Source organism: Struthio camelus, chromosome 5, assembly GCF_040807025.1.
Source record: "Struthio camelus isolate bStrCam1 chromosome 5, bStrCam1.hap1, whole genome shotgun sequence".
Taxonomy (NCBI): Eukaryota; Metazoa; Chordata; class Aves; order Struthioniformes; family Struthionidae; genus Struthio; species Struthio camelus.
In genome coordinates, this window is record NC_090946.1 from 7,566,213 (window position 1) to 7,585,669 (window position 19,457).

General features: G+C 68.8%; 2 protein-coding genes and 1 long non-coding RNA gene across 3 annotated transcripts; all 3 read left to right on the forward strand.

Annotated features, from left to right (window-relative positions):
* Positions 1–1,260: 1,260 nt before the first annotated feature.
* Positions 1,261–14,336, forward strand: TNKS1BP1 (tankyrase 1 binding protein 1). Its single transcript, XM_068944492.1, has 12 exons — positions 1,261–1,400; positions 2,233–2,376; positions 2,582–3,227; positions 4,055–4,127; positions 5,110–6,450; positions 7,011–9,337; positions 10,639–10,993; positions 11,268–11,400; positions 11,551–11,693; positions 11,934–12,100; positions 13,548–13,623; positions 13,948–14,336. The coding sequence occupies exons 2-11, from the start codon at positions 2,280–2,282 to the stop codon at positions 13,606–13,608; spliced, it is 5,343 nt and encodes a 1,780-aa protein (XP_068800593.1). The 5' UTR covers positions 1,261–1,400; positions 2,233–2,279; the 3' UTR covers positions 13,609–13,623; positions 13,948–14,336.
* Positions 14,337–14,463: 127 nt separating this feature from the next.
* LOC138067302 (uncharacterized) lies at positions 14,464–15,794 on the forward strand. The gene is made up of 3 exons (XR_011141179.1): positions 14,464–14,558; positions 14,761–14,828; positions 15,113–15,794. It is a non-coding gene; the product is annotated as an uncharacterized lncRNA (long non-coding RNA).
* Positions 15,795–16,124: 330 nt separating this feature from the next.
* Positions 16,125–17,513, forward strand: APLNR (apelin receptor). Its single transcript, XM_068944053.1, has one exon. The coding sequence runs from the start codon at positions 16,220–16,222 to the stop codon at positions 17,345–17,347; it is 1,128 nt and encodes a 375-aa protein (XP_068800154.1). The 5' UTR covers positions 16,125–16,219; the 3' UTR covers positions 17,348–17,513.
* The last annotated feature ends 1,944 nt before the right edge of the window (positions 17,514–19,457 follow it).

The window sequence follows — 19,457 nt, forward strand, 5'->3', positions numbered from 1 at the left end:
AGGGGAGCCGGCTGGTTGCAGGGAGAGCGGGGTGTTGCAGGCCGGCTGTGTGCTGCCGCTGGGTGTGAGGGGGCTGACCCGAGAGTGTGGCTGTAGTTGGAGGGAGAGGGGGAGGGTGGCCGTGGGGCAGGTGGCTGTCCCGCGGGGTGGGGGGGCTGCGACTGGAGCCCACCCAGGGTCCGGGTGGAGGTAGCACACCAGAACCCTGGCCCAGAGGGTCACTCTCTATGGTACGGACAGGTGGGCAGGAGGCCCTTCTAGCCCCATTCTCTATGGCACGTACCACCCTGCTCGCCAGCCCCCACCAGGGTGTAGGCGCAAGCTGGGGGTCGGCAGCCCCCCCCCCCGCCGACCCCCCCCTCTTTTATGGCGCCGGCGGCTGCTCCACCCCCGCCCCATAGTGCCCTCGGCTTGGGGAGGGGGAGAGGCAGAGGGCCCCTCTGGCCGCCATCTCTATGGCAGCCGGGCGGCGGCTCCGGCCCTTCCTCCCGGCGGCACACGCGGGCGGGAGGCGGTGGCGGCCACGCGGCGCCGCGGCCGCTCTAGCCCCGCCGCGCTCTATGGCGGGGCGGGTGACGTCGCGGGCGGGGCGGGGCGGGGCGGGGCGGGCGCGCGCTCATGAATATGCAGCGCGGCGGCGGCGGCGGGTGAGCGCGGGCGGGGACGGCGGCGGCGGCGACGGCGACGAGGGGGGGGGCGACGGGGGGGGTGAGCGGAGCCGCGCCGGGCACCTCCCGGTAGGGACGGGGAGGAGGAAGGGGGGGGAGCGAGCGGTACCGGTGGGGTGGGGTCGGGTGGGGCGGAGCCTCCCCCCCCCCCCGGGGAGCTGCGGGACCCCCGGGGGCTACGGGAGCGGGGGGAGCCCCGGGAGGCCGTGCTTACCCCCCCCCCACCGGGCCCGCTAGCCCGGCCCTAGTGGCCCCTACGAGGGCAAATCGAGCAGGGGCTGCGTTGCCAAGGCGACGGGAGCAGGCCGCAGCCGGGGTGGGGGGAGCGGGGCGCTGGGGGCCGATGGTTTCCAGATGTGTGTGTGTGTGTTTGTCCGTGTTCCCCCCCCCCCCCCGGCTCTGGGGGGCCCGCAGCGAGGAGGAGGGGGCGGCCGAGCCCAAAAAATCTGGCGATGGGGGTCCCCCCCCACCTCACCCCAGCCATCCCACCGCCCAGGGCGCGGAGGGGAGGGCAGCGCAGGGCTGGGAGGAGGAGGAGGAGGAGGCAGCAGCAGCGAGAGCGAAGCTGAGCGAGTTTTTCCTGTCCCCGCAGCCTTCGTGAGTCACTCACGCGAGCTCCGGCCAACGCCAGCGCCATCCCCGTGCCAGCCTGGGGGCCGCCTCCCTCTGCGGACCTGCCCCGAGTCCCCCTGCTCCCCGTCCCAGCCCGGACATGAGGCCGCTGCGGGGAAGGTGAGTGTGGCCCCCCCCCCCCCCCAAACTGGCCCAGCCGGCAGGAGGGGTGGGACGGGTTGGCAGCGCGCGGCGGAGGCCCCGTGTTTGCAGGGTGTGCTACCGGCAACCCGGGGCTTGGCGCTGAGAGGGTTGGCCTGGGCGCAGCGTGGGTTCGGCGTGCTGCGGAGGCCGTTGGCACGGCGCCCCGGGGCAGCCGATAAAGGCTGACCGATGGTTGGCACGCTCGCCGGGTGTTGGTAGCGGCGGAGGGTAGGCCTGGCATCTCAGAGGGGGGCTTGGTACAGACTGATTGGGGCTGGCATGCTATATGCAGGCGGGTGTAGCGTCTGGGGGGTTGCCACAGGCTAACTCAGGCTTGGCACGGGGTGCGGGAGCTTGCTGCAAGTTCATCGAGGGTGACACGCTGCACGTGGGTTGGTACAAGCTGCCTGGGGGTGGCACATGGGCTGGGCGGGGGGGGTCAGTGCAGCGTCTAGGGGGTTGGTACAAATTAGTTGGGGGCTGGCATCGTATTTTGGGGTTGGTACAGGTTAACGGGGGGATGTCGTGCTGTGTGTGGGTTGGCACAGTGTTTGGGGGGGGGTTGGGACAGGTGACTGAGGAACTGGCATGGCCTTTGGGGACAGACTTGGGGTTGCCGCAACATTTGGGGTTACGGCCCTGTGCCACGGTTGGTACGAGCGAGCTGGGGCTTGGGGGCAAAGGCTGGTACGGGTGAACAAGAGGGTTGGCGGGGTGACAGTGGGGTTCCTTGGGTGCGGGTCCCACGGACATCAGAGCCCAGAAAGGCGATACGAGCGCCTTCCTCGCAACACCTCTCTCTCCCCAGGGGCTGACCGCGCACCGAGTCTGCTGAGCCTCAGCCCACGTTTCGCCATGGCCTCCCAGCCTCAGCCCCTGCGCCCCCCGTTGCCCTGCGCCTCCGCCAAAGGCAACGGGGGGGCCGGGCTGGCAGCAGGCAGCCCCGAGAAAGGTACGTCCCCCCACGCAGAGAAACGGGGTTTGGGGGAGGCCAGTCCAGTCTGCAGCGGGCCTTTCCCCTCTGCGGGGGCCAGGGCAGGGGAGGAGGACGGGATCCAGGCTCCCGTCCAAGGTCTACCCGCGAGAGGAGTTTGCTGCTCTCGGCTCAGAGTAGTAACTTCTCCCACACGCTGTTTTTCTCCTCGTGTCTCTCACAGGCAACGCTCGCCCCAAACCGCCTGTCCGGCCCAAACCTCGTGTGCTGCCCAAGCCAGCTGTGCCTGCCAAACCTTGCCTCCCGCACCCCCCGCCGGGGCCGCGCCACCCTCGCCCCGAGCTGCCCTCAGCCGAGAAGATCAACCGCTTGGCGGGGCCCAAGCCGTACACCGGGGGCGGCTCCGGAGGGGCCCTCAAACGCCCTTCCTTCAGCCTCAAGTCGCCCGAGACCCCCAACGGGAAGGGGCTCCCGTCCCCTCCGCTTTCAGCTGCTGGGGACGTGGGTTCGACCCCCGCTGATGAGCTCCCCCCGGCCCCGCTGACACCCTCTCGCAAAGGCCCGGCTCCCTTCAAGGTAACGCCGGTGCCGGTGGCAGCCAAGCTGGAGCGATTCCCTGGCACCACCGTGGAAGAGATCCTGGCCAAGATGGACAGCAAGGAGGGTCCGGGAAGCCCCGACCGGGCCCGGCTCTCTCCTTTTTGCCCCGATGTCCCCTCTCGCTTCGGGTCCAAGACCTTCACCGCCTTCCGGAGACGCCCCAGCGGGGAGGCGGATGGAGACGCCCCCGGTGAAGCCCACCAGGCACCCCAGCCCGCTGGGGGTGAGCTGGGCACGGGGGATGACGGTTGTCCGATCCCCGAGATGAGGTGAGCGGCCGGGGCCGAGTCCCTGGGGGCGAGAGGGCCACGGGGAAGGGGTACGACGCTCTGAACGGTGCCGGAGACGGAGTAACGGGGATCGGAAGAGAGCTGAGGTCTGGTTCCCAGCACGAGGATCGTGTTTCTCCTAACCAGACAGTGCCTTGAGCTGCCTTCGTGGGAAGGTTGGGTCACCCACGACAGCTCTGGGTGGTTTTATTAAAACCACAGGAACGGGCTGTCCCAGTTGAGGAACTGCTTCCACGCTTGCAACCCTCTAAGGGCTGGGACCCGAGCCAGCCGGCCATCCCGCTGCCCGAAACAGGGGCCTCCCTGACAGCGCGAATAACAGGGGTTGCTACCCCTGGGAAGTGCTCCCTTTTTCCCACCCTTGCTGTTTTTTCTCCTGCCTGCCTACGCCGAGGCAGAGAGAGCCTGGATCTGCGGGACTCCTGGGTGCAGGACGTCCTGGTTGGGAGCCAGCGCTTGGCTGCGCTCCTCAAAGCTGGGCACCTCCGGGAACCTATTTAAATCCCGAGTGTGAGAAACTTGTTCTCCAAAGGACAGAAACTTTCCAGAAAGGGGATTGCTGCTGATATTTTTTCCTCCTCTCCGCTGCAGTCCAAAAAAAAATTCCTGATGATTCAGTGCCTGTTTCGGGCACTGCTTGGAGCGGGTTTTGGGCCTGTTGTGCTTCACCCGCTCGCTGCTTGACCCCTTCCTCCTGCGGGCAGAGCCGGACGGTTTGGGGCCGGGAGGTGCGGCGGCTGGCGGACGGGAGAGGAGAGCAGAGGCGTGCGAGGGATTTATCCCTTTTCCTTGTTTCTCTTTGGCAGCGGCTCCCCCCCAGCCGGCCCGAGCTGTGCCGGGGACCCCCGCGGACGCTGGAGGCCGCCTTCCCCCCCTGACGTGAGTTCTCGCCTCGCTCTCCGGCGTCGCGGCGGCTCCGCTCCTGGGCTCTCTCCTTCGGGGCTCTCCTGTCTCCTCCGGGGCTCCCTCTGTGCGGGGTGCGTGTCTCTCCTTCCTCCTTCGGGCGAACCGAGGTGTCCCGCGCTGTGCCCCCCGGCTCTCGTACTGGGGGGCCAGGCCCGGGTAGCCGGGGCCAGGCTCTTACGGCGTTGGGGGGAGAGGGGGGTTAGAGGGGGCTCGGCTGCCCCAACCCGCTGGGGACAGGGAGCAGCCGTGAGTCACCGGCACGGCGGGGATTTGGTGACCTGGCAGGTATGTGGTGGGGCAGGCCAGGCCCTTTCGGGCTCCCTGCCAACCCCTTCCTCTGCCCGTGCCCGGGGTGGTGCCAGTGCCCTGGGGCTCACGGTGACGCTAAGGGTGGACACGTCAGGCGTGGGCGCCCGGGTCCCCCCCCCCTACCCCCAGGCCCGGAGAAATAACTCCGCAGGTGCTGGCCGGGACTGGCCCCCCTCTCCCGGGTGCCCAGCTGCCCGGTGGGGTTGGGGGCGATTTTTACTTATTTTTACTTCCTCCTGCTTCAGTTCTTCCTCTCTGTTTCTATCAGTCTCCGAGCGTGCTACAGAGGGTGGGGGCTGCTGGGGGGGGGGGGGCCGGGGGCAAGAGGTAGGGGCCGGATCAGGGCTCCGGGCATTGCCATGCCCTGTGCGGCAGGGCGAGGAGCGGAGACGAGCGCCGCTGAGAAACTGGGAGCTGCCTGGGCTGAGTCACGCAGGAAGCAGCCCTGATGCTGCCAGGAAGCGTGGGCACCTCCTGCCTTGGGGTTTGGGGAAGGGGGTGGCCTGAGGGGTGGCACCGGTGCCTAAAATCAGGGCTGGCCCCCCTACACTGGGAGAAGGGGGCTGGGATCTGGGGGGTGGGAAGCCTGTGAGGTTCCTGCTGAGTGACTTGCCTCCCCCCCCCCCCTTCCCTGCTCTTTCTACAGCTCTCCTCTCTCCAGCCAGGCACCCTCGGACCCCCTGGCTCCCCCAGGCCCCCCGCCTGCCCGGCCCCGGCTCCAGGAGCTCCTTTCCGGCCTGCCGAGCTCTCTGCCTCGGCCCCTGGCTCTCCCGATGCCCCTCCGGAGCTCCTGGCCCCCGACTCCGCCACCCTGGCCCCCGGCTCGCCCGAATCCCCCGCTCAGCCTCCAGCCGAGGTCTCGGCCGCCTCCATCCAGGCCCCGGGAGCTCCCTCCTCCGTGGCCGACCCCCGGCTCGGCGTCTCCCGTCCCCCTGGCTCCCCGCACACTCCCAGCGAGGGATCGCCTGACACCGCCAGCCCCCCAACTCCGGGCACTCCCGAACTGCCCCCTAGAGTCACTTGCTCCCCTGGCTCTCCTGAGGCTGTCGCTGGGTCCCCAGGTCCGCCCAGCCCGGACCCTGAGCCCCCTGCTAGAGTCTCTCGTCCCCCCGGCTCTCCGGAGGGACCCGATGACTCCCCGGTGTCCCAGGGGTCCCCTGACGACTCCCGGGGTCCTGATTTCGACCCTCCGTCCCTTTCCAGAGACTCGGGGCTCCGGCGCTCTTCGGAAGGGGTGTTACAGCCTCCGACCCAAGGGCAGGGCATGGGGCAGCTGGGGGGCTCCCTGAGCGCCCTGCCCCGTCCCGGGGACCCGCCGTCGGAGCGGTCGCTGGGCAGCGAGTCCGGCTGGAGCCTCTCCCAGTCCTTTGAGTGGACGTTCCCGTCGCGGGCCGCCCCGCGGGGTGCCAAGCGGCTCGGTTCCCCACCTAGGTCGCCCATCCGGGAGACGCCCGACTCGGGGCTCTCCGAAGAGGGCGAGTCGGATGGGGAGGGTCCGTCCCCTTGCCCCCCAGGTTCCCAGGGGGACAGCGGATCCGAAGAGCCCAGTCCCGAGGTGGCCAGGAGCCGGGGAGCGGAGGGGGATCTGTGCCCGGGGGGTCCCGTGGCTCAGCGAGAGGCCGAGGCCTCCACGGAGGAGGAGGAGGAGGAGGAAGTGCGGGATGGCGTCGCGCTCTGCTCCCCGCTCTACGTGTCGGAGCCCGACCGGGACCCGGCTGAAGCTGAGCCCCCAGCCCAGCCCTGCCTCCTCCGCGAGGCCGTCCCGCAGGATACGGCCTCGGAGGCCGACTCGGCCGGGGAGCCGGCGCAAGCGAGCGGCCGCCTAATAAATCTGCAAGGCCCCGGTGGGCCGGGCCAGGCCGAAGGATGCGCCGAGACCTCGAAAGGCCCCGATCCCCACGCCGACCCGGGCTGGCTGACGGAGCTGCTGGCGTCACCCGTGAGCCGCGGCGCGGGGCACGGCCCTCCGGACGCGGAGGGGCCGGAGGTGAGACGCGCGGCTCCGCGGCGGGAAGGGTTAACGCCTCTCTCCGTCTCCGTGCCGGGCCGTCTCCGGCAGGGCCGGGCTTTGCAAGGGAGTACGCGGAGCAGTGGGACGGGTCGGCCGGAGGCTGAGCCGGCGCGCGCCGTGCCGGCAGGGAGAGCCGGGGTGGGGTCGGGCGGCAAGAGCTGCCGGAGCCGCGTGCGCCCGCGCGCGCACAGGGCCCGCTGCGGAGCCATGGCCGGCGAGTCGGCGACCACGGCCGTCCTCCGGAAGCTGCTGGCCAACCTGGAGCTGCGGGACGAGTCGGGGAGGGCTCGGCACGCGCGGGCCTGGGGCGGGCGCTGGGAAAGCACGGCCGCTGTGAGTACTCCCGAGCCGGCCGGCTCGCAGCTCCCGGCCTGGGCAGCGCCTGGGAGAGGACCGGCAGCGGCATCTGCCCGCTCCTCGGGAACGGGGGCTCAGCCCCTGGGGTTTGTGCATCTGAGGACACCCCCCTCCCCTTTTCTGACGTGTCCTCCCCCATGTTTCTCCCCCCCTCCCCCTGACCCTGTCCCCCCACCCAGGACCTGCTCGGCTGGTCGCGGAAGGACCTGCGCAGTGAGTTCGGCATCGGCGGGTCTCACCAAGCTGGCACCTTTGATTGGACCCGTGAAGCTGCGGCCGGCAAGAGAGATTGGCCCGGTGAGACAGAGCAGGACCGGGAATTTGGCACCAAGTCGAGCTGGGACAGCACCCGCGGTGTCAGTGACGCGGACCGGCAGGATGGGGCCTTCGGCACTGCCGAAAGGGACTGGGGCAGCGACTACAGAGGGCCGGAGCTGATGGGGGAAATGAGACTGGGCCACAGCGACTGGTCCAGCTCCCGCGGCGCTAGCGAAAGCTGCCTGCAGGATCAAGACTTCGATGCCGGCAAACCCAAGTGGGGCACCGGCTACGGCTTGGCCAGTGCTGGCAGCAGAGAGGAGATCGGCCCCGGGAAGGCTGACTGGAGCCGGACCTACGGCGGGGGCCACGGCCAGCAGCAGGACAAGGAGCTGAGCTCCAGGCAGCCTAGTTGGGCTGGCAGATACAGCTCTGGGGACGCGGAGACCCAGGACGGGGACGTCACACCTGCTTGGGCTGGCGAGTATGGCACTGGTGACGCAGAAATCAAGGACAGGGAGATCACCCCAGACTGGGCCAGTAACTACAGCAAGAGGGACGCCGAGACCAAGGGTGAGGATTTTACGCTGGGCTGGGCTGGCAGATCCAGCACTGGGGACACTGGGACCGCAGAGAAGGAGATCGAGGACAGGGAGATCACCCCAGACTGGGCCAGTAACTACAGCAAGAGGGACGCCGAGACCAAGGGTGAGGATTTTACGCTGGGCTGGGCTGGCAGATCCAGCACTGGGGACACTGGGACTGCAGAGAAGGAGATCGAGGACAGGGAGATCACCCCAGACTGGGCCAGTAACTACAGCAAGAGGGACGCCGAGACCAAGGGTGAGGATTTTACGCTGGGCTGGGCTGGCAGATCCAGCACTGGGGACACTGGGACCCCGGAGAAGGAGTTTTGCCCCAACAGGCCAGCCTGGGACAGCAAATACAACACTAAGGACATGGAGAGCCAGGACAGGGAGTTCAGCCCCAGCAGACCAACGTGGGATAGCAAATACAGTGCCAGGGATATGGAGAGCCAGGACAGGGAGTTCAGCCCTAGCCGACCAGCCTGGCCTGGTGAGTACAGCGCCAGGGATATGGAGAGCCAGGACAGGGAGTTTAGCCCCAGCAGACCAGCTGAGGCCAGCAAATACAGCGCCAAGGAGATGGAGAGCCAGGACAGGGAGTTTAGCCCCAGCAGACCAGCCTGGGATAGCAAATACAGCCCCAGGGACATGGAAAGCCAGGACAGGGAGTTCAGCCCCAGCCGACCAGCCTGGGCTGATGAATACGGCCCCAGGGACGTGGAGACGCAGCACAGGGAGTTTAGCCCCAGCAGACCAGCTGAGGCCAGCGAATACAGCCCCAGGGGCATGGAGAGCCAGGACAGGGAGTTCAGCCCCAGCCGACCAGCCTGGGATAGCGAATACGGCCCCAGGGATATGGAGACGCAGCACAGGGAGTTCAGCCCCAGCAGACCAGCCTGGGCCAGTGACTACAGCTCTACAACCTCCCAAAAGGAAGATAGAGAGTTCAGTGCCGGCCGGCTGAGCTGGGCTGATGAACGCAGCGTTGGCCAAACCGAGCCAGCAAATGCTTTCGGTGTCGGAAAAGGAGACTTGCCTGGGGCCCGTGCCCCTGATCACCCAGCTCGAGAGCCTGGCTGGAGCAGCTCCGACAAGCAGGAGAGCGGTGCTATCGGTAGCAGGGACTGGGGTGAAGAGCTCGGCCTTGGCGGAGCTGAGCGCCAGAACCAATTCGGCATCATCGGGACAGACCGGGTGCCGGATCCCTCCAGGGTTGGAGCTTCGTCGGACAGCCCGGCACCCTGGGCCAGTGAAATTAGGTCCAGGGACCTGCAGGAGCCCCCGGAGCCCAGAGAAACACTAAGAGACTGGCACAGGGATCTCTCCTTCAGCGGCTTGGATGCCACCAGCCGACTGGGCCCCGGTGACACCGACGGGGAAGGACCGGGCCAAACAGCCTGGGATCAAGGCCCAGGCAGCTTGCCTGTCCCCAGCAGCTCTGCCCTGCGCAGGGAGGCTGGAGTGGAGGAACCAGATTGGAGCCAAGACCTCAGCGAAGCCGGCTGGAGCATGGAGCTGTGCGAGCCCCCGGCCGAGGCCGGGGAGACAGAGGCCGGGCGCCAGGAGTGGGCTAGTGCGTTTGGTGCCCGGTGCGCAGCCCAGAGCCGGGACTTCGGTGCCGCGGAGCAGAGCCGGGGAGCCAGCACCAGCTTGGAGGACGGGTAAGGAGGGGGCTGGCGGTGGGGGGGATCCTTTGTCCCTCGGGGTCGTGACGCGGGGTGGCTTGGAGCTTGCTGCCCGCCCCGTGCTGGCATCGCGCCACCCCTCGCCCGTAGCCGGGAGACCTGCTGCCTCCGGCCCTGGGCTGCCGGAGCTCTTCTTCCCCAGCCTCCGAATTTCCCTTCCGGCCCTACAACTTGAGCGGGAGCCTTGTGAGGGCCTGGGTTTCAACTTGTCCCAGCAGGATCTGCCGTCAGGGTTTCCAGGAGGGGATGATGCCTTTGGGAAGTGCTGTGCTGGTCTCCTTCTGACGCACAAAGATTGGGGGGCTTACGGTGTTCCCTCTGCCTCCCGAGGAGGTGGCAGAGTTGTCGCCGGGCCCTTATCTTCCCCTGCCAAGACGCGGGAATGCCATAACCTGATTTCAGCCAAATTTAAGGGCTTGGGGGTTTCCCAAAATGATACGTTCATGCAGTTTGTGGGAATTTAAGGATCCCAGGAGACAGGGACAGAAAGCCCCAGCCTGGTTCAACCTGTTATTAGACAGCGGAGAACCCCCACCCACTGCCTTGGGAACCGCGCGGTTTCCTGCTGCGAGCACCTTCCGTCGCCCAAGGGAAGGGGAGGGAGAGACGAGTTTCCTCCCCTGGCTCAGGAGGATTTATGGTTCCTCCAGGAATTGCTACCTTTCCTTGGCTGGACCCCACGTCGCACCTCCCTTCCCCGCCCCTGTGAGCACCTCTGCCCTGGGGACGTTTTTTCGGCAGGTGGCTGATCTCAGCCTGCCTCCTCCTGCCCCTTGGGGCCCCTGGGTCACCTCCCACCAGTGCCTGGGACTGGCGTCCTCCTGGCTGTCTCCTGGGGGCCGGGGACCGCCTTTGGGGGTCTCACCCCTCTCTCTGCACCTTTGCCCCGTAAAACCTGATGGGGAGAGGTGGCCTGAGCCCTCTGCGGGTTTGGTGCTCTCGGTACCCTCCCCAGCCCCCAAATTCTCTGCCAACCCTTGGGAAGGGGGTTTGGGAGAACTTCCCAGAGGTGCCACCCCCTTGGTGGGATTCTGCCCCAGGCCTTGGCAGATGACACCCTAGGGGAAGGGGAAGGTCCCAGACACCTGGGCTCTGTCCCCAGCTCTGTCCCCAAGTCAGTGGGAGCAGTGTTTGACTCTCCCCGTGCCTCAGTTTCCCCAGGAGGGTGCTGGGAAGCAGTCGAAGGCTCATGGAGGTGAGGTTCAGGGCAGGGGAAGGGCTGGCGTGAAACTGGAGCTGGAGGGACTGTGGGCTCATCGTCTTGTCTCCCCGAGCAGAAGCCCCGCAGGCACCCGTCTCTCGGACCGCAGCCCCGTGCTGGGGGATGCTCTGGCCGACCCCCTGTCCGCCGCGTCCCCCCTGGACGAGCCGCCAACCCTGCTCCAGAGACGCAGCTCCACGGACGAGCGGGACCTGCCCGAGCTGGCCCCTGCCCCGCAGAGCCCCAGGGCCTCCTCTCCGCTGCTGGAGGCTGCCGGCGGGACCCTGCCGGAGATGGAGAGCCAAGAGGCCCCCTCGGACCACCCGGATGGGAAGAGGCCACCAAGCTGGGAGGAGGAACGGCTGTCCTGGGACGCTCCTCAGCCCGAGGGACCCGAGGATCTCTCCGGGCAGGACTTCACCTTCCTGGAGGTGAGTGGGGAGAGGGCAGCATCCGGCCCCCTCGTAAGCCCTGGGGGAGCCCAGCGGTCAGGGAGACGCTTGCCGTGAGCTGTTCTTGTCCCTCTCTTCCTGGAGAGGCAGGCCGCAGGTTTGGGGCCCCGCTGTGCTGTTGGGAGCCGGCCGCCTTTCCCTTCCCAGCATGTGCTGTGGGGGCCCGTAGGCACCCTGGGCTGGCCTGGTCGGTGGGGTGCAGGCCCTGGGGCTCTCCAGCGCTCGCCGCTGACTTCTCGCGGGGGCTTTGCAGGACACGGAGATCCTGGACAGCACCATGTACCGGAGCAAGGCCCAGCTGGGTCGCAAACGGGGGCACCGGGCGCCCGCCCTGCGCCCCGGGGCCGCCGCGGAGGGCGACAGCTGGATCTTCCAGGACTCGACAGGTGAGAGCCCGCGGGACGGTGACGGCGGGAGGGCGACCGCGTGGCTGTAGGTCCGCGGCGCGGGTCTGCAGGCAGCCTGCGCGGGGGGCCGCGGCGTGACCTCGGCGTCGCTCTCTCGTGGTGACGCCGTGCCCCGCGTCCTCCCCGCAGAGCCCCGCGCAGCCCGCGCGGCGGCGGCCTCTGACGACGACGAGGCAGCGGAAGAACCCAAGAGCCGCCGGGCCCGAGCGTCCCCGTCCGGCAAGGGGGTCAAGGTGCCACTCTTCCCTGGTCTGAACGCGTCCGCCCTCAAGGTGAGGCTCGCTGGGACCCCAAGCGAGCAGGGGGGACGTGTGCCGGCTGGGCGGTGCGGCGATCTCTGCCCTCTTGGGAGGGGAGGATTTAGGGGCTTAGCGAGGGGAGGGGAAACTGAGGCAGGCTGCGAGTGCAGGGGTGGCTGGCGCTGGGAGGGGTGGGGGAGGATGCGATGGGAGGTTTGGGGGAGGGCGCCGCGTGCCTGATTTCACCCCCCCCCCCCTCCCCGACACCCCCAGGCCAAGCTGAGGGGCCGGAACCGCTCCGCCGAGGAGGGGGCGCAGCCGGGGGACGGCAAGGCGACCCCCGGCAAGGACCCCCACGTGCAACGCTCCAAGTCCTGCAAGATCCCCAGCTTGAGCGGGAAACCCCTGGCGCTGCCCCCCAAGCCGGAGAAATCCTCAGGGTGAGTGGGGGGGGGGCGCGGGGAGGGTCGCGGTGAGCAAGGGGGTTGTTAACGCTTGGGGGGGGGGGCTCTTGGCTGGGAGGAAGATGGGGACCTGGTTTGGGGGGGGGGACTGTGGTGATGGGTGTGTGTGTTTGGGGCAGGGGAATTGGGTGGCTAGAGGGGGCGTGCGCAGCAGTGGGGGGTTGTTACCGCCTGTCCGCACCCCTGTGCGACTGTTGGAGGTGTTTGTGTTTGCCCCGGGGGTGTCGGTGAGCTGATGTGCCTGTGTGTTTTGGGGCAGGTGAGGCTGCCGCTGTGGTTGTGAGGGTGTCGCGGGGGGGGGGTGTTATCCAGTTAGGTGCCTTGGCGAGGGCTGTAGCTGGGGATACATAGGTGCTTGGAGCAGCGCTGAGCGCGTGGGTTTTTTCAGGGGCACAAGGGTGTTGGGGGTGTTTTAGAGGGGTAAAGGGATGTTGGTGGGTGCAGGGGGGTTGGGGGTGTCAGGGGGCTGCTGGCAAGGCTGGTGGTTGCTGATATGCGGAGGTGCTGCCGGAGCATCAAAGCTGTTGGCAGTATCGGTAGGGTGTTAGAGCACAGCGGGACGGCAGCTCGGAGGTCTCAGCAGAGCGGCGGGTGTGAAGGGGCATTTGGTAGGGTGTTAGAGCACAGTGGGATGGTGGTGTTGGAGGTCTCAGCGGAGCGGCGGGTGCAAAGGGGCGTTTGGTAGGGTGTTAGAGCACAGCGGGACGGCGGTGTTGGAGGTCTCAGCGGAGCGGCGGGTGCGAAGGGGCATCGGGGGACGCTGGAGGTGCTGGTGGAGATGCGAGGGTGTCTGCGGGGTGTCAGGGGTGAGGAGGGCGGTGTGAGCATAGGGGAGCGTTGGGGGCAGTGGGGCGTCGGGGGGTTGCGGGGTGTCCGGAGGAGTTGGCCTGACATTGGGATGCGGAGGTCTCGGCAGGGTGTCGACGGGCGCGCGGCGGTCTCGGAGGAGCTTTGGGCAGCCGGGCAGCGTCGGTGGGCCGTCGGGGACCGCGTTGGAGCACCGCAGCCGCCGGCGCCGCCGAAGCCCGCGCTCGGGCTCGCAGGCTGGGCCGGGAGCTTTGCTGGGCCCGGCTTTCCCAGGGCCGGTTGCCTGGGAGAGCCTGGCCGCTCCACCCTAAACAGAGCTTGGGCCAAAGCCCTTAAAGACGCAGCCGGCGGCGCGGGTCGGGTGGCCCCAGTCCCGCTCGCTCGCTTCCTGCTCTCCCGCCTGACGCTGATCCCTGCGGAGAACAGGGAGCAGCCGGAGTGGGGGCGGCCCCCTCTTTGCAGGCACCTGCCGCGGCCCCGGATCGGGGACCCTGGGGGTTTGGGAGATGCACCCAGCAGAGCGAATGTTTCGGGGAGGTGGGCGGGTGGGGCGGACAGACGGACTTGTGCCGCCGCTGTAGCGCTGCCTAATCCTGCCCCGCTCGGGTCCTCCCAGGTCAGACGCTTCCCCGCCCCACTGGCTGCAAGCGCTGAAGCTGAAGAAGAAGAAATCTTGAGCCGGATCGGACAGGGTGAGCGCGGGGCGGGCGGCGAAGAGGCCGCGGCCCGAGCTTGGGTTTGTGTCAGGCCCCGAAACCTCGCCAGGGCCGGGCTCTCCCCCTCCAGTCCCCCCACCAGGGCCGGGCCTAGCCAGGTCGGCTCCCTCGCCGCCTCTCCGGCCTCGGGGGGCTGCGCCTGTCCCGTGGCGGCCCGGGCGCCCTGCACCCTCGCAGGCCCCGCAGCGCCGGCCCTCCTGCCGGGGGGATCCCCTCGGGGTGGGGTGGGTTGGGGGGCCGGAGGGGGTCTGCCTGCCGCTCTGGCTCAGCCGCCTGACCGCCCGCTGTTGTTTCTTGCAGGCTCGCTCTGCTGCCAGCGCGTCCCCGGGAGGCTGACGGCCGGGCGGCCCAGGGTCCGGCCCGCGGCGGGACAGACGGACGGACACACACACACACACACACTCACATCTATGCACTTTGTACAACGCTCGCAGGGTTCCCCCCCCCCACCCCGGCCCCAAGTTGCTTCCTTCCCCCTCGGCCCCTTGGGCTCGTCCCCCCTTCCTTTGGCCGCCCTGTCCTGGTCCCCTGGGGGGCTGGAGGGGGGGGGGGGCCACGCGCCCCCCCCTCCCACTCCCCCCCCCCCCCGCCCCAGCTCTTTTATCGCCCTCCAAACAAAGAGCAACAGGTCAATGTTTTGGTGCCACTTCGACAAGACAATAAAACATTTTTGGTTGGTTCGTGGCGGGGGGGGGCTCTGCTTCTTCTCCGAGCGCCCGTGTCCCCGGAGGGGGGGGGTAGGGACCGCCACCAGGAGGAGCTCTCGGCCCTCCTATGGCCGCAGCAGGGACAGCTCGGCCCTGCGCTGTCCCCGCGTCCCCCAGCCACCGTCCCGCCGGCTGCGACGCTCTTCCCCGGCCGACCAGCCTACGCCTCCTTCGGCCCGACGTTAGGTCCCCCGACGCCCGGAGGTGACTTTGGCCCGGCCCGACGGGTTAAACGCCGTCAGCCGGGACGGGCCGGGAAGTCCGGCCACCCGCCGCCCTCCCGCTAGCCGCCCCGGGCGAGACCCCCGAGGAGCGGAGCCCCCCCGGGGGGGCTCTTTTCCCGAGACGGGAAGCCGGAGTTTGATGTTGTTTTTTTGGTCCCCCCCCCCCCCCCCCCCCGGCAAAGCTTTGGCGGAAGAAGGGAGCGACAGCTGGAGAGATGCAGCCGAGGAGCTGTTCCTTCCCTGCTAGGATGTGAGTAACTCCGGCCGCCTCCAGAGGAAGCCGCCGAATCCCCGGGGCCGAGGGGCAGCCGAGCGCTGCCCTTCCTGGCTGGCAGAGCATCCCCGGGCCGGGGGGGGGGGGACATCGCCGGGCCGGGGACGCTTCGCGCCGTCCCGCTCGCCGGCCGCCCGCGGTTGGCGTTCAGAGCGCTCGTCGTTAGACCGCCTGCCTGGCGCTTGGCGGTCGTGCCGAGGGGCTTCGTTAGCGGTCTTCTCCTCCCCCCCCCCCGCCCCCGTTTTTATTCCCTTTACTAGCTACGGCGCCGAAGCAGCGTGCGCTGGGCCGCCGCGCGGCTCCCTCGGCCCGGCCGTGCGTGCGCCGAGTTTTCTGCCGTTGAGCGGCCGCGGCGACGCGCTGCTGCCGCCTTGCAGCCCGCCGTTACAGGGTTAACTCCTGGCCTTGCGCGCGGTTCCCGCTGTCCCAGGTAATTAGAATAATTCATTAGTCGTTTTCCCCCTCTCCCACCCGGCTGCACACTCGATTAACCCCCCCCCCCCACCAGCGCTTTGGGTGGTTTTCCTCCCTCTCAATCCCCTTTTTTTTTGTTGCTGGGGGGGGGGTTTACAGCTGGCGCATCCCCCCCCCCCGCCACCCTCTGCCTGGAAACTCTCCCCCGCCACCTCCAATTCCCTGATCCCATCAGGGAGCTGCCGAGGCTCCTTTTCATCCCCTATCTGCCGCCTTTGCTCCGCTCCGGGCGTCCTGCTTGATTGCATCCCGGCCGGGTGCCCCCCACCCACCCCGGCTCGGCAGCCGCCCCAGCGCAGCGCCTTTGGCCCTGTGTCCCTGCTTGCATCCCCCCGCTTGCACCCCCTGCTTGCACCCTGCTAGCACCCCCCCCTTGCACCCCTCCAGGCCCGTTTGGGGGGGGGGGTCACCCTTCCCGCAGCCCGTTCCCCTTTCCGCCGGCGCAGTCCCGCACCCGCCGTTTTTTTTCCCCTCCAGACGGCGCTCGGCGTGGTCCCGCACTGCTTCCGAAAATCAACCCCCCCCCCCAAAAAAAAAAAAAATCCCCCCTCCCCAAAAAAGCCAGCAGCGGGGCAACGCTGGCACCCAGCTCATGGGCTCCCCCCCCCCCCACCAGGAGGGGCTGGGGGCGCCGGGACCTTCATCAAGGTGCGCAGCAGCGGGGGGGGGGGGCGGGCAAAGGCCAGGCCCTGAATTTCCCAGGGGGGGCGGCAGCAGGAGGAAGAGGAGGAGGAGGAGGAGGAGGAGGGCCGGGTGGGCAGCGGCGAGGGGAGGGGAAGGGGTGGGAGCTCGGTGGGATTCGTGGGCCCTGGGGCTGGGCCGGGCTCAGAGGAGCCGGCGGCGGCGGCGGTGGCAGCGAGGGCCGGGGATGAGCTGAGCGGCCGGCGGGCGGCATGGAGGAGGTGACGGACGCCTACGCCTACGGCGACAACCAGAGCGAGTGCGAGTACGCCGAGTGGGGCCCCTCGCCGGCCCTGCTGCCCGCCATCTACCTGCTGGTCTTCCTGCTGGGCACGGCGGGCAACGGCCTGGTCCTCTGGACCGTCTTCAAGGGGGGCCGCGAGCGGCGCCGCTCGGCCGACACCTTCATCGCCAACCTGGCGGCCGCCGACCTGGCCTTCGTGGCCACGCTGCCCCTCTGGGCCGCCTACGCCTGCCTGGGCTACCACTGGCCCTTCGGCACGGCCGCCTGCAAGGTCAGCAGCTACCTGGTCTTCGTCAACATGTACGCCAGCGTCTTCTGCCTGACGGGCCTCAGCTTCGACCGCTACCTGGCCATCGTGCGGCCCATGGCCACGGCCAAGCTGCGCTCGCGGGTGAGCGGGCTGGTGGCCACGGCCGCCCTGTGGGCGCTGGCCGCCCTGCTGGCGCTGCCGGCCATGGTGCTGCGGCGGGCGGCCGCCCTGGCCGGCGACGGCAAGGTCACCTGCTACATGGACTACGCCGGCGTGGCGGCGCCGGGCACGGAGAGCGCCTGGGAGGTGGGGTTGGGGCTGTCGTCCACGGCGCTGGGCTTCGCGGCCCCCTTCGGCGTCATGCTCACCTGCTACTTCTTCATCGGCCGCACGGTGGCCAGCCACTTCGGGCGCGAGCGGGGCGAGGGGGGCCCGCGCGAGCGCCGCCGCCGCCTGCTCACCATCATCGCCGTGCTGGTGGCCACCTTCGGCGCCTGCTGGCTGCCCTTCCACCTGGTCAAGACCGTCTACGGCCTCATGGACCTGGAGGTGCTGCCCTGGTCGTGCGCCTTGCACGCCTTCCTGCACAACCTGCACCCCTACTGCACCTGCGTGGCCTACGCCAACAGCTGCCTCAACCCCTTCCTCTACGCCTTCCTCGACCCCCGCTTCCGCCGCGCCTGCGCCCCCCTCCTCTGCCGCTGCCACCGCCGCTGCCGCCGGCCTCCCGCGCCCGACAAGTCCGCCAGCTACTCCTCGGGTCCCGGCAAGGCGGCCGACGCGGCGGCGGCGGCGGCGGCCGGCAAGCTCGAGCCCGCCACGCAGGAGACGCTCTTCCGCGGCTGAGGCGAGCGCCGGCCAGCCCCTCGCCCCGGCCTCGGGCCTGCCGGCAGTCCCGTGTATGGGGAAGGGGAAAGTTGGGGGGGGGGGGAAGCGCGGCGCCCCCCCCCCCCCCCCCCCCCCGGCCGGGGACCCACGCCGCGGCTTTGCTGGCGAATAAACGGAGTTTTGGTAACCGAAAGGCGCAGGATGCGGCCAGTTCCCTCGCTGGGGAGCCTGTGGTGGGGGGGGGGGTGTTGTGCTGGGGGTTGTGTGCATGCACGTGTGTGTGTGTGTTTGTTGCACGGGCGGTTGTGTGCATGCACATGTGTGCGTGTGTTGCACTGGGGGTTGCACGTGTGTGTGTATGTGTTGTGCTGGGGGTTGCGTGTGTGTGTGTTGCGCTGGGGGTTGTGTGCATGCACACGTGTGTTTGTGTGTGTGTATGCTGCACTGGTGGGGGTTGCACGCATGCACACATTGTGTGTGTGTGTTGTGCTGGGGGGGTTGTGTGCATGCACGTGTGTGTGTGTGTGTGTGTTGCACTGCGGGGGGTTGCATGCATGCACGTGTGTGTGTTGCACTGGAGGGTTGCATGTCTGTGTGTGTGTTGTGCTGGGTGTTGTGTGCATGCGTGTGTGTGTGTGCGCGGCACTGGGGGTTGCATTCATGCACGTGTGTGGTATGTGTGCATGTGTTGCACTGGGGGGGTTCATGCATGTGTGTGTGTGTGTGTGTGTGTGTGTTGCGCTGGGGGTTGTGTGCATGCACATGTGTGTGTGTTGTGCTAGGGGTTGCATTCATGCACACTGTGTGTATTGTGCTGGAGGGGGTTGCACACGTGTGTGTGTGGGGGGGGACACTGGCGGGGGGGGTTGTGTGCATGCACACCTCTGCATGTGTGTGTGTTGTGCTGGGGGGGTTGTGTGCATGCACGTGTGTGTGTGTGTGTGTGTGTGTGTGTGTGTGTGTTGTGTTGAGGATTGCATGCATGCACACGTGTGTGTGTTGCGCTGGGGGGGGCGGGGTTGCCCACGCGCGTGCATTGCACCACGGGGCGCCCAGCGGGCTTCGGCCGGGTGCCGCCGTCGCGCCGCGGCGGTGGCAGGGACCTGGCCGCGCGGCGGGCACCCGGCGCTGCCCAAGCCCGCAGCCCGCCCGCGCCAGCCGGCCGTCTCCTTGCTGGGCCACGGGGCGCACGGCCGGCGGGTTCAGCCCTCTTTTCGTGCGTGCGTGTCCTTGCTGAAGCCACCAAGATGTTTGCGCGGCAGCCGGGGAGGGGACGGGGACTTCCTGGCGGTGGCTCTAAATAACCGTGGGCCCCGTTGGCTTCTTCCCGTCGGGCGGTTTGCTCGCGCTGCCACTGTCCTGTCTCTCGGCCCTTTGTTCCCGCTTGGAAAGGATGCGGCACCGCTTCCCTTCGTGTTACCGGGGGGGGGGGGGGGGGTGGCACGGTTTTACCCTTCCTCCCTTGCCGTGACCTAATTTTTTGTTGCATCCAGCGGAGGCAAATTCACGGCCCCCTCGGGGACCGCTCCGGCCCTTTGTCTTAATTAACCGGGGGGGGGGACGACGACGACGACCCGGTGATGCTTTGGCACCTTTCCCGGCCGCCGCGATGCCCGAGCCCATCGGCGAGATGGGGAGAGCAAGACGCACCGAGGTGCTAAAGCGGGGGGGGGGGGGGGGCAGCTCGGCCGGAGCCTTGGGGGGGACGGACGGACGGAGGGACGGAGGGACGGACGGCGATGGCGTTGCCGGCGGCCCCGCGGGGAAGCGGCCGGCGGGCGCCGCGCCAGCAGCCGCTGACTTTCTATCCGGCTTGCAGAGATTTCCCTTTCCCTTGGCGGAGGGAAACGTTAAAGCCGGGGGGGGGGGGTGTCTTGGGGCTGGGGGGGGGGGATGCTGCTGGGATTTTTTGGGGGGGGGAGAGGCCGGAGCACCCGTCGGAAGGAGATAAGGGCGGCGGTGCTTTCCGGAGGGGGAAAGGAGAGCGGCTGCGGGGGGGGGGATGCTTCCCGCCGGCGGCACGACGGACACGTCGGACCCCCCCAGCCCCGGGCCAGCGGGCCGAGGAGCCCCCCGAAACGGCCACGCGGAGCCAGGATGCGCCAGACTCCGGCTCGGCTTTGCTTTT